Here is a 13,760-nt window from a genome sequence, read left to right as displayed (position 1 = left end):
ATCTACTCTTTATTAGTCACTGTTCAAAGCATTTTATACATAATAGCTCTAATCACTGTAGCAATCATCTGAGGAAATTAACAGAATTCTCTTTTTATAGGTAAAGATTATGTCTGAGAGGTGGTATGATTTACCTGAACTCAGATCCTTTTGATTTCCAACCATTTGTGTCATAAACCACAGGATAGTGAGGTGGCAATGACCATCCTTGCTTCGGAAAAGGAATGATGAAGCTACCTCTGGTTCTTCACTCTCAACCAATATTGGCCCCTGACGCTGATCTGGGAGAAGCAAGAAACTAGGAGAAGGCTTTCTCGAAACTGAACCCATCGTTCCCGGGGCATGTCTCTCTTTGGGTCTGTGAGAAGCACTGAAGAGAGTGCATGAAGGTTATGGAGGGATACCAAATAATTTGAAGTTTTGAAACAGAATTCCTTCCTTTTTTTTTTTTTTTTTTTGGGTCTTTTGGCTTTTGTTCGTTTGGCAGCGCCCACGCATGAGAAAGTTCCCGGGCCGGGGATCGAACCCCTGTGTGTCATTAATTTCCGCTTAGGCACGGGCTACGAATGGCCAGCCACAACAAAGATGGCGGCAGCGGCTTCACACCGCCAAAGCGGCGCCATTCGTCAACGAGCGCGATGTATCACTTAGTTCCGGCCTACCCTTTTGACCTCACTTCCGGCCCCGGCAGGCAGTGTGCGCCCCTGGGCGTGTGAATGTACTGCCGTAGGTGTGTGGACTCTGATTGGAGAGTCTGGTGGAAGGAATCCGAAAGAATGTGGGGCCGGCAGCATGGAAAAGGAAGGAGGGAAGCCCGCGTCTGTTGTCGCAGTTGTGACTGAACCTCGGTTTACGCAGCGGTACAGGGAGTATCTCGAGAAGCAGAAACTCCTGGATAGACAGCACCGTGTGGAAAAGATGCCTGATGGTACCGTGGCGCTACCGGTGCTGGGAGAGGCCCTCTCTGAGCAGCACCTGCGAGAGCTGAGGGATCGTGTGGCTCCAGGCAGCACCTGTGTGCTAACGCAGCTCCTGCATCCGGTTCCTTCAAAGAAGACCCAGGGTTGTTCACCTGCCCAAAGGTTGTGTCTTGAGGTGAGTCGCTGGGCAGAGAGCCGCGGAGTTACGTGGTCAGCGGAATTGGAGGCTGATCTGCCCCGATCTTGGCAGCGACACGGTGACCTCTTGTTGCTGAGTGAGGGCTGTTTCCAAGCCAAGCAATGGAGAAATCTGGAACCAGAACTCTGGGAGACTATTGCCTCGGCACTTGGAGTCCGGCGTTTGGCCAAACGAGGGCGGATATCACCCGATGGCACTAGAACTCCAGCTGTGAGTCTGCTGCTGGGCGACCATGGCTGGGTAGAGCATGTGGATAATGGGATCCGGTATAAGTTTGACGTAACTCAATGCATGTTCTCCTTCGGAAACATCACCGAGAAGCTTCGTGTGGCATCGCTGCCCTGTGCTGGAGAGGTGCTGGTGGATCTCTATGCGGGGATTGGTTATTTTACCTTGCCTTTCCTAGTTCATGCTGGTGCTGCCTTCGTCCATGCCTGTGAGTGGAACCCCCATGCTGTAGTTGCGCTGAGAAATAACCTTGAGCTCAATGGAGTAGCAGATCGGTGCCAAATACACTTTGGGGATAACAGAAAACTGAGGCTCTCAAACATCGCAGACAGGGTGAACCTGGGGCTGATTCCCAGCTCTGAAGAAGGCTGGCCTATTGCCTGCCAAGTGCTAAGACTGGATGCTGGAGGCATTTTGCATATTCACCAAAATGTGGAGTCTTTCCCGGGGAAGAAGCTCCAGCCTCCTGGAAGCAGTGAAACGGAAAAGGAATATTGGCCTTCTCTTCAGCAAATTATCACCAACCAGTTGAAAAATGGAGCTGCTAGTGATTGTAGGAGAAAAATGCAATCAGCGGCCATCAAGCCAGAGTGGCAAAGGTGGGCGGAAGCTGCAGAAACTCGCCTTGCCACACTTCTTTGGCAGGTGCACGGGAAGCCATGGAAAACACAAATCCTGCACATCCAGCTAGTGAAATCCTATGCTCCCCACGTGGATCACATAGTCCTGGATCTGGAATGCCGCCCCTGTCCTCTGGTTGGCTAGAGAAGTTGGATCCTGAGCCAGGAGGATCTACATGTGAGTGATCCTTAAAGCATCAGCTCGGGCTGGGGTCTCACCCCTCCTGTCTCCTGGTAATCTGCTTTAATAGTTTGTGGCCCAGAAGGCAGGCTCTAAACTAATACATGTCATTTCGTTTGTCTTCCATTAACACACTAAGAATGAGCTACCTATCTGGGAGAAGCAGCATGGCTCCTTGAAATAAGGCCTGTCCGTACAGTCATGAATTCTGACCTCAGCTCTTGTTGACTTGGGCTACAAGGTTCCAGTATTCTTTTGACCTTGGATTTCTTCATTTGCAGAATGAGAGTATCTTTGCAGTGGTTTCACATGGCTATTACCTAATAAGCAGTTGTACATAGGACATTGGTTATTTTAGAGTGAAAGACAGTGCTATTCTCCAAATCACTACAGCTACAGTACAGAAAATCATCTGGAGCAGGACCAGGAAGAAAGCAGGGAGCAGGGAGGGAGAGCAGCTAGGAGGCCTCTGTGGGTGTTCAGGCCTGAGATGATGGTGGCTTGGACTGGGGTGGTGGCAGTGGAAGGTGGATGGATTTGAGAAATAAAATCGAGGGACTTAAACAGCGGAGTCCAGAATCAAGACATTAAAGTGGTGTTGCTTTGTTATTTTGACTAAGTTAGGGAGGGAAGAGGACAAAAATTATTCCAGTGAATTAACTTCATCCCCTACTTTAGCATTCCTGATTGACTGTGTGTGTGTTGGGGGGGGGTGTCCTATGTTAGGTTTATTGTCATAGAAAAAAAATTAAGAACGACTTTTATATATTTTTTTAAATAAATTTCTGGGTTTTTTTGTTTTGTTTTGTTTTTTGTTTTTTGTCTCAGGGCCACACTGGTGGCATATAGAGGTTCCCAGGCTAGGGGTCAATTGGGAGCTACAGCTGCCGGCCAACAACACAACCACAGCAACACCAGATCCGAGCCGAGTCTGTGACCTACACCACAGCTCGTGGCAACGCTGGATCCTTAACCCACTGAGCAAGGTCAGGGATCGAACCCAAGTCTTCACAGATACTAGTCGGGCTTGTTACCCCTGAGCCAGATGATAGGGAAACTAGATTTCCAGCCTTAGGCTTGTGCAGCAGCTGCCAATTGTTAATTCACATTTTTAAATTTCAAATTAAGGTCTTCTATTTTTAAGGCCTCAGGTGCCTTTTCATCTTCCTTCCCTGGCCGACGACATCAGGGCTCACGTGAGGAGTTATAAGGAATGTAAGATATTCTTGGTTTCCAAGTCTCACCCTAATTTATGGCTGTCTGCCAGTGCCACTGTTTACTGTGGGAATCATAGTTTATCTTTGGGATGACTGATTGTCGAGAATCACTCGTCAGAGCTTTGTTTTGGTACACTTGGAAGCCATCTGGGCTTGTTTGCCTGATGAAGGAAATGTAGCTAAGTGTGGCTTGGAGTTCCCACTGTTCTGCAGTGGGTTGAGAATCTGACTGCAGAGGCTTGGATCACTTCGGAGGCATGGGTTCAGTCCTTGGGCCCTGTGCAGTGGGTTGAAGCATCTGGCATATGGATCTGCAGCTTGGATTCAGTCCCTGGCCTGGGGATTTCCATAGGATGCAGTTGTGGCCATTAAAAAAATGTGGCTCTATCAGCCTTATGATTGTACCTGCATTTGGCTGGCTGGAGTTGGGCTGCGCTGCTTGTTTTTCTCTTGCAACTGTAGCGATAAGGGCAGGATTGGTGCTGTTTGTGTTATTCTGCAAATATTAAGTGTCTACTCTGGGGAGTTCCCGTCGTGGCTTAGTGGTTAGTGAATCCAACTAGGAACCATGAGGTTTCAGGTTTGATCCCTGGCCTTGCTCAGTGGGTTAAGGATCTGGCGTTGCCGTGAGCTATGGTGTAGGTTGCAGACTTGGCTCGGATTCCGTGTTGCTGTGGCTCTGGTGTAGGCCGGTGGCTACAGCTCAGATTTGGACGCCTAGCCTGGGAACCTCCATATGCCGTGGGGAGTGGCCCAAGAAATGGCAAAAAGACCAAAAAAAAAAAAAAAGTGTCTACTCTGTACGTATGCCAAGGAAATTGGGGGAGACATTAGATACTGTCTCTGAGGAGCTCCCAAGCTTGCAGCAAAAATAACACAATTGCTGAAAGATTCGGAGCACAGTAAGTTCCATAGGAGTGACATTGAGTTGTAGGAGTAAACAGGTGGGGAAGAAAAGCTTCGAGAATTGAATGGGGAGGTCTTCAGAGAGGTATTATTTGTATTGGCTCTTAAAAATTGGCTAAGGGGAGTTCGCATCGTGGCTCAGTGGTTAACGAATCCGACTGGGGACCATGAAGTTTCAGGTTCGATCCCTGGCCTTACTCAGTGGGTTGGGGATCCAGAGTTGCCATGAGCTGTGGTGTAGGTTGCAGATGCGGCTTGGATCCCACATTGCTGTGGCTCTGGCATAGGCTGGCAGCTACAGCTCTGATTTGACCCCTAGCCTGGGAACCTCCATATGCCGCGGAAGCGGCCCAAGAAAAGGCAAAAAAGACCAAAAAATTAAAATTAAAAAAAAAAAATTGGCTAAGGTTTTGGGAGTTCCCTAGTGACTCGGTGTGTTAAGGATCTAATGTTGTCACTGCTGTGACTCTGGTTACAGCTATGGCTCCAGTTTAATCCCTGGCCCAGAAACTTCTGCAAGCCGAAGGTATGGCCAAAAAAAAAAAAAGGTAAGGTTTTGATAATTGGAGTCAGGGCAGAAGCTGGTGCGGTTTGAAGAGAATACAGGTGCCGAAGTTTGAACACTTTGGAGCATTGCCATTAGGTCACTTTGGGACAGAAGAAGTGGTGAGAGGTGTGTGGAAGGTGGGGCTTATTGTCGGGATCAAAGAACAGGGTCCTGTGCACTGTAGGCCCCCCCGCCCCCCCGCCCCGGGAATGTTGGCTATTATGTGATCCCACAGAGGGTGCCTGCTCATTTCCATTCCCATCCCACAGAACAGCCCTCCTGTGTTTGTCTTCATCTTTTCTTTTTCTACATATTGAGTTTCTTCTCACATGTGTGCCTTTGGCTTTCTTGCAAATTAAAGATGCTGAGCTGGGGCTTGAGCCAATAAAGGGAGGAGGGCAGGGGAGAAACAATGAGGAAGATGAGTCAGGGAGCCACTGTCCAGGAGCTGAGGAGTTCCCTTCCTGCCACAAGCCAAGGAGAGGTGCACCTGAATGACTTCATTTGACCTATTATATAAAACAGGCCCTGAGGAGTTCTTGCTTTGGCGCAACAGGATCCACAGTGTCTCTATGACAGCAGGGACATGGGTTCGATCCCTGGCCTGGCACAGTGGGTTAAGGATCTGATGTTGCCACAGCTGTGGCATAGGTTGTAACTCTGATTCAGATTCAATCCCTGGCCCAGGAACTCCATATGCCGTGGGGTGGCCAAAAAAAGAAAAGAAAAAAAAAAAAAGAAAGAGAAAGGAAAGCCTGAACAGGCCCTGAGTGTTAGTAGTGGAGGAAGATTGTCATGGGCTCTGTCTTCATGGAATTTAGGTTCCACTCATTCAACTCCTGGTTCTTCTACTTTGAGTGTAACCTGAGGCAAGTCATGAATCTCTCGTTCGAGTGAACAACTGAGCTTTTCCTAAAGGTGGTTGTTGGGTCTACATGAGTTAACATGCATGAACTGTTATCACAGTGACATGTCGTGATGGTTATCGTGAACTCCTCGTCAGTCAGCCTTTGGAGAAGATGAACTACCATTTCCCAACTTGCCTGTGAGGAACTGCTGTCCATTCGCTTTACTAACAGCAGAATGTCCTTATTTTGAAAAGCCATTCACTGGCGAATTAGGATCTTCTGTGCACTCTCGCCATCAGGCTCTGCCGAAGGCCAGGGACATAGAGGTGAGTAAAGCTGAGTCCTGCCCACGGTGGAGGCACCGTCTGGTAACATGAACACAGAGGAAACAACGCAATCCTGTGTACGTAGTGCACATGTAGGAGCACAGGGGCTTTACAGGCACACATAGGGGAGGCAGCCACCCACATTTGGGATTCTGTGTTGTGGGAGGTGAGGAGGGTGACTAGGAAGGTGGGAGCAGGGTTGGTTGCCTAAGCTGGGAGTTTTAGCGTGAGCAGGAGTTGTGTGTGAATGAAAGAAAATGAGGGCCCTGGAGGCTTTTTCTCCACTGAGTATATCCATGTACGTTATAGTTTTCTCTGAGCACTTGGTGGATTGGCCTGATCCAGAAGAGCCATCTAATGGAGCTAAGGAAAAAAGACGGAAGGGGTCAGGAGTCTCAGAATCCTTGTTGCCTCAATCCAGAACTTGGTAAAAGCTCTAAAGGTTTCCTTTGCAAGCATCAGTATTAGTTGCTGATTAATGTACTCACTTGATGGAGAAGTTGTGATTAAGAAACAATAATAATGATTTTATAAAACTCCCTCAACTGTGAGGTGTTGTCTTCATTAGCTGTATAGTTTTAATCAATGATATGCATGTATTAACACATGAATACAAGGTATACATTTAAAATATAGAAATATGGAAACTTAAAATAATGAGAAACAAATAAGTAGAAAAAGCATTTTGGGCACACGTGCAAGAAAAAACACAATATGAGTTGTTCTGAATAGCCTCAGAGTGCAGCCACTTTGCATTGAGCAAGGCATAAAACTAAACTATTATTTTAAGTGGTTAAAACTGTTTTCTTGTCTCTAATAACACTTTTGAGCTTTGTTCTGGAATATAGTTAAGTTGCTTGGGAACAGTTTGATCCTTTTGTCTTGCTTTTTTTTTTGGCCGCACCTGTGTATATGGAATTCCCTGGGCCAGGGATCAAACCTGAGCCTCAGCAGTGACCTGAGCACAGTAGAGGCAATGATGTACCCTTATCCTACTGTGCCACAGCAGGAACTCTGGAATCTTGCTTTTAAACGTTTGTTAGAGCAGCGTTTAGTCTAGGATTGTTTTCCATTATTGAAGCAAGACCTTTCAATTATGCCTTTTTTTTGGGGGGGGGGGGGCGCTTTTTTAGGGCTGTACCTGCAGCATATGGAAGTTCCCAGGCTGGGGGTCTAATTGGAGCTACAGCTGCCGGCCTACACCACAGCCACACCAGATCTGAGCTGCCTCTGTGGACTACACCACAGCTCACAGCAGCTCCGGATCCATAACCTACTGAGCGAGGCCAGGGATGGAACCCACATCCTCATGGATCCTAGTCAGGTTCATTAACTGCTGAGCCACGAAGGGAACTCCCTAATCATTCCTTTTGAATTCTCTAACCCATGCCTTTTGCGTTCTGTGATTTTCTACTCTGGCTGGTAGGGACAGGAATTATTCACTCATTGTGTGAGGGCTGAGTATGGTTTCCTGTACTCCTTTCAGGTGGTTCATTTCTTGGCCTTAGGCTAGTTTCCTGTCACCAGTGCTGATCATTACTCAGCTGAGTAAGGGAACGGTTAGCATCTCTGGAGTTCCCTCTGTGTGTGGCTCTCTCCTCTCTGGCATCTCTCTGTGAGCTCGTTACTTGGGCTCCGAGGACTCCCAGTGGCATCTCCTCACCTTGGAATCTGCTAGGCCACAGCCTGGAAAGCTCCGTGCTGTAAGCTGGAGTAATCGTATTACTCACTGTGTTTGTTTTCCATCTTTCATGGACCATTGCCCTTCATGGCCTATGTCCAATGCTTTGTGGGCCATTGTTTCATAAATGTTTTCTATTTTTTTTAACTATTTAGAAGTTTATAATAATTGTACATAAATGCAGTAGCATTCACAGTCTTTATTGGAGAAATTTACTTTCGCGATTATAAATACACATACTGTACTTCAGTTAACACAATGTTTCAATATCTAAAGCACTAAGAATTTCTTGCTATAATTATTTTTTAAATGCTTACCTATATTATAAAGTGAATGTTAAAATAGTAGCAATAAATACAGTGGTGTCTTTCTGATTAGATGATAATAATCTGAAAGACTGTTTCTTTTTTGGCTGCATCCATGGCATGTTGAAGTTCCCAGGCCAGAGATCGAACTCATCCCACAGCAGCAACCCAAGCTGCTGTAGTGACAACACTTGATCCTTAACCCACTGAACCACAGAACTCCTAACCTGCAAGATTTCTTGACCACACAATTTTAGAGAGCCCAGAAGAAACAGTGAGAGAGTGGGTATCTATCTCTTTGGATTTTTAAAGGTCAAAGTAGAAAATATTAAATATGAAGCTAAAACTGAATTCTGGTATAACCCACATATTAGGTAGGTAGTTAGATATAGAAGGATAGACTGTCTTAGTTTCTTTTTTTATTTTATTTATGTATTTTTTTCCTTTTTTTTTTCTTTCTTTTCTTTTTTTTTTTTTTTTTTTTCTCGCTTTTTAGGGCTGCACTTGCGGCATATGGTAGTTCCCAGGCTAGAGGCTGAACTGGATCTACAGCTGTCTGCCTACACAACAGCCACAGCAACATCAAATCCGAGCCACCGCTGCCACCTACACCACAGCTCATGGCAACGCCAGATCCTTAACCCACTGAACAAGGCCAGGAATTGAACCCGCAACCTCATGGTTCCTAGTCGGATTTGTTTCCATTGCCCTCCCCATGGGAACTCCTTATCAATATTATTCCGCCACCAAGGAATCACATCAAGCTCCAGGTTTCTTTGTGGGAATTCAGAACTTGGGAATTCTGCTCTGACTCGTGTATTGGGTGACAGTTTTCAGTTGGATCCAGAGCACATAAAGGCTTTAGCAGGTACAGGCTACAGTATAACTAGCCTATTGCCTGGGCCGTTTAGTCCTGGAGGTTCTATGAGTCAAGAGTATCTGTGATAAACAAAGCAGCCATGGGGGTTTATGGCAAGCTCCAGTTGGAGAATCACAAGGTAGAGAACCACATGTCATTCAGAAATGGTTTCTTGTATGCCTTGGTAAGAACCGAGCATCTCATGGGACATCAGGTGACCCTGTAGCCCGTCGTGAGCTAGGTTTTGTCAGACACCAAGTTACTCCATCATAAGGTGGAAGTGGTACATCTGGGATCAGTGGCAGGTAGGACCAGAAGAAGTGAGTAGGTGCACAGGCAGGTGACCCAGACTCCCATGTCATACTTAGAACTCTTGCACCAAAGTCCCTCCTTCAACTCACAATTATGGCTGCATGAGAGGCTCTTACATCTAACTGATGGAGGACAAAAAAGCCCCAGGTAAGTTCACTGATGGGTTTTCCTGGAATATGGGTTCAAAACAAAAGAAGTGCAAAACTTGCTGCCCTACAGCCCTGCTCAGGAGTGTGCTAAGAGACAGGAATTCTCCAAAAAAGGCAGAATTGGGGGCAGTATTCCTAGTCATCCACTTTTTGTGGAAGAAGTGACCTGAAGTAAGACTGTATCTTCTTGGACCTGGAATGAGAAAGATGAGATGATCAGGCCCAAGGAAGCCTGGAGAAGGAGCGGTGGAGAAATCTGTAGGATTGGGCACGTGAGTAAAGAACTTTGGGTCATATAACAATGCCTGCCAGGGGCAGTCCACCACGGAAGAGGCACTCAGCCAAATAAACAAAAAGACTTGGCCAGTTATCTTCCGCAGCTGCAGTCATCAGCTATCCCAGTGCTGGCATAATGGGCTCACATCCACAGCCATTTTGCAGGGATGCAGGTTGCAAGAGGCCAACATCGTGGCTTCCGCTGACCAAGTGGCCACTCCCTCACATTCAACACTGAGCCCTTGATACACATCATCCCTTAAGGAAACCAAGCAGCTACTTGGTAGCAAGTTGACTACACTGGACTCCATTCCTGAAAGGACAGAGATTCACCTTGACTAGAATCTTCACATCTCCAGATACGAGTTTGCCTTTCCTGCCCACAGGATGTTGGCCAAGTTATTTAACCAAGGATTCACAAGGGTTTGATCTATCAACATGTATCCTGTGTAACATTGCCTTTGACCTAGGGACCCACTTTACAGCAAAGGAGGTGTTTCAGTGGGCACATGTTCATGGAATTCACTGGTCTTATCACAAAATAACAGAACCTAGAAAATGCTGGCTGGATGGAGTGGTGGAAAAACCTTTTGAAACTGAAGGAAAAGCTTGGAGAGAGTAACCTGTGAAGATGGGCTGCTCTCCACCACAACTCAGTCTACACTCTAAATCACTCATTATATAGTGCCAGGTCCAGTATAGGTAGAAAATGCAAGTCTAGGAATGAAAGGGTAAGAATAGGAGAATTGGAGTTTCTGTCATGGCTCAACAGGTTAGGAAGCCACTTCGTATCCATGAGGATGCGGGTTCAATCCCTTGCCTTGCTCAGTGGGTTCAGGATCCAGTGTTATCGTGAGCTATGGTGTAGGTGGCAGATGCAGCTTGGATGTGACATTGCTTTGGTGTAGGTCAGCAGCTCTAGCTCGGATTCCACCCCTAGCTGAGAACTTCCATATGCTGCAGGTGAGGCCCTAGGGGGAAAAAAATAGAATTCCCCTTTCAGTGGGCTAAATAATGTCCATCTCCCCCCCCCCCATAATTCATGTCCTGATGCCCAGAACCTGTGAACATGTTATCTTACATGGTGGGAGGGACTTGGTAGGTCTGATTAAGTTAAGGGTCTTAACTTAATGGGGAGCAAGCAAAACTTAGATGATCCGGGTGGGCCCAATATAATCTCAGTGATCCTTTGAGAGGCGGGAGCAGGTAGTAGGAGATGTGATGACTGAAGCCGGAGGATGGGGTAATATAAGGAAGGGACCACGAGCCAAAGAATGCAGAAGTGGGCAAGCACACTGCCAAGCATATAGAAAGTGCTCAATAAATGTTGAATGAATGAATGAACCAAAGTCAGTATGTTCTCAGCGTTGACTTTTGTCATTATATTCTCGATGTTTCCTTCGTTAACTAAACAACAGTGGAATCTTTATATTCATTTGGCACTTATGAAAGTATAAAATTCAAATAGCTGGATTTTGATGATCATACCTGAAATTTAAAGCTATAAGGTAATTTAGGATCAGAGATATTTTTAAGTAATTCCCAAGATAAAGTTATGGTGTGTATTCATCCTTTTGAGGTCTGTCAAACCCTACCATCCTACTGGCATCCCATCTTCCATTTGAAGGAAATATGTAATACATTGGTGGGAAGAAGGGGGAAGGTAATTCTTTTTTTTTTTGTCTTTTTTTGTTGTTGTTATTGTTGCTATTTCTTGGGCCGCTCCCACGGCACATGGAGGTTCCCAGGCTAGGGGTCAAATCGGAGCTGTAGCCACCGGCCTACGCCAGAGCCACAGCAACGCGGGATCCGAGCCGCGTCTGCAACCTACACCACAGCTCACGGCAACACCGGACCGTTAACCCACTGAGCAAGGGCAGGGACCGAACCCGCAACCTCATGGTTCCTAGTCGGATTCGTGAACCACTGCGCCACGACGGGAACTCTGGGAAGGTAATTCTAAGAGCTTGTTTCCTTCTGCTTCCTCCCACTAAGGAAGCTGCTTGCACCTGCCCTCTGATACAGCTTGGATACAGACACATGGTCACTCCGGGAACTTGCAATCTTGAGGCATAATTAAAATAATCTTCTAATAAATTCCCTTTTGCTTAAGATGGCCCAGAATCAGTTCTTGTAAGTTGATGTGTAACAAAGATTTGGCTAATTTTCACACATTCTACACCTAAAGGCTTTTTAGCTACTAAAAGACTTTTGAACCATTAAAGCCAAATGAACCAATTGTTATTTTTGAACATGGGTAATTTATGAATACCCACATACCCCACATACTCTTCTGGGTAGACTCAGTTCAATATATACCTGAATTGTGCAACATTCAAGTCAATGCAGAAGCCAAAGAGATGAGATTCAGTGAATTGCAGCTATTTCTTTGAAAGCTGTCTTTTATCTAAAAATTCCTACAAGCATTTTATTTATTTATTTATTTTTTGTCTTTTTGCTATTTCTTGGGCCGCTCCCACGGCACATGGAGGTTCCCAGGCTAGGGGTCAAATCGGAGCTGTAGCCACCGGCCTACGCCAGAGCCACAGCAACGCAGGATCCGAGCCGCGTCTGCAACCTACACCACAGCTCACGGCAACGCCGGATCGTTAACCCACTGAGCAAGGGCAGGGACCGAACCCGCAACCTCATGGTTCCTAGTCGGATTCGTTAACCACTGCGCCACGACGAGAACTCCCCTACAAGCATTTTAAAATGTACCTCATTAATACAGTTTTAAGGCAGCATTTTAAAATACTTGCTAGGATGTTATTCAAACCTTCATTTTATAGATGGGGGAAGTGAGAGCTAGTGAGTTTAAGAGACTTGCTTGAAGTTGTATGTGAGGAAGATAAGAATGACTGTGCCACCACTGAAAGTTCTGGGCCCAAGATAGAATTTAGTTTTAATTAGAAATTCCTTTTTTTTTTTTTTTTTTGCATTTTAGGGCTGCACCTGCGGTATATGGAGGTTCCCAGTCTAGGGGTCTAATTGGAGCTACAGTTGCCAGCCTACACCACAGCATCACCAGATCTGAGCCGTGTCTGCGACCTGCACCTTAGCTCACGGCAACACCGGATCTTTAACCCACTGAGCAAGACCAGGGATCGAACCCAAAACCTCATGGTTCCTTTCCGCTGTGCCACGATGGGAGCTCCTAATTAGAAATTCTTATACTTGCGGGGTGGGGAGTTCCTGTTGTGGCTCAGTGGTTAACAAATCTGACTGGGAACCATGAGGTTGTGGGTTCGATCCCTGACCTTGCTCAGCTGGTTAAGGATCTGGTGTTGCCGTGAGCTGTGGTATAGGTCGCACACATGGCTGGATCCCGAGTTGCTGTGGCTTTGGCGCAGGCTGTCAGCTACAGCTCCCATTAGACCCCTAGCCTGGGAACCTCCATATGCCAGGAATGGCCCCAGAAATGGCAAAAAAAAAAAAAAAAAAAAATTATTGTACTAATAAAATTTGCACATCAAATTAAGGTCAAAAACCATTAAAACAGTAAGGACTGGAGCATTTGTTCATTGTAAAAAGCTTTTTATTTGTTTACTACATTTAACTTTTAAAATAAAAATTGTAGGAAAGCCCATGAACTGTTTTACTCTCCATTTTGCATGATCATATTATAATTGTCCTTACTTTCCGTCTCCTCTTCCACACTCCTGTTTGGGATTAGTCTTTATGGAAACTTTTCTCCATAGTAGTGTTGCTCATTTTGCTTTAAATTGCTAGTAGGTGGGGTGAGAAGCTTATTTACATCTCTGAGGTTCTCTTTGTAAGTCTTCATAGTCTTTTCATTTTACCAAGTTTGTTTTCCTTTGGGAATTTTAGGTTATTCCCCAGATGGGCTGTTTAGGAAAAGTAAGCCAACAGAATTAAGCCAGAATAGAAAAAGTGATCATGACGCAGTAAATCAGGCAAGCTACAGTAGGATCTTGGGTTGGGATAGTGACAGTGACAATAGGAGGGGGGTACAAGAGATGGCTAAGAAAGGATGGATAAGATTTGGTTGTAGATTGTGGGTGAAGTTTTAAGCTTCAGGTGGTACCTGGGTTCAAGTCTTACTATCTATGGCCATACTGGCTGCCACCCACCACTTACTTCGTGACCCCGATAACTTATTTAAGCCTCAGTTTCCTCCTCTAAAACAGGTAATACCACCTACTAAAATGAGGCTGATGACAGA

The 13,760-nt window shown here is 45.9% G+C and overlaps 1 protein-coding gene across 3 annotated transcripts in view; it reads left to right on the top strand.

The window, feature by feature from the left end:
• The first annotated feature begins 473 nt into the window (after positions 1-473).
• Positions 474-13,760, top strand: part of TRMT12 (tRNA methyltransferase 12 homolog) — a 34,482-nt gene continuing 21,195 nt past the window's right edge. Inside the window, exons 1-3 of one of the 3 annotated variants that reach the window (XR_007135401.1) lie at positions 474-2,145; positions 5,785-5,992; positions 6,302-7,116. Coding sequence is in view for 2 of the 3 variants with exons in the window: in XM_047783286.1 (XP_047639242.1) it covers positions 793-2,112 (1,320 nt within the window). In the remaining variant the exon portion in view is untranslated. Of the gene's footprint in view, positions 2,146-5,784; positions 7,117-13,760 lie in introns of those variants that run through there. The other 2 variants (XM_047783286.1, XM_047783288.1) reach the window with 2 other exon arrangements.

The sequence above is a fragment of the Phacochoerus africanus genome, chromosome 6 (genome assembly GCF_016906955.1).
Source record: "Phacochoerus africanus isolate WHEZ1 chromosome 6, ROS_Pafr_v1, whole genome shotgun sequence".
NCBI classification, from domain to species: domain Eukaryota; kingdom Metazoa; phylum Chordata; class Mammalia; order Artiodactyla; family Suidae; genus Phacochoerus; species Phacochoerus africanus.
Note: the sequence above shows the minus strand (reverse complement) of the source record. Positions and strands in the feature narration are given on the sequence as shown.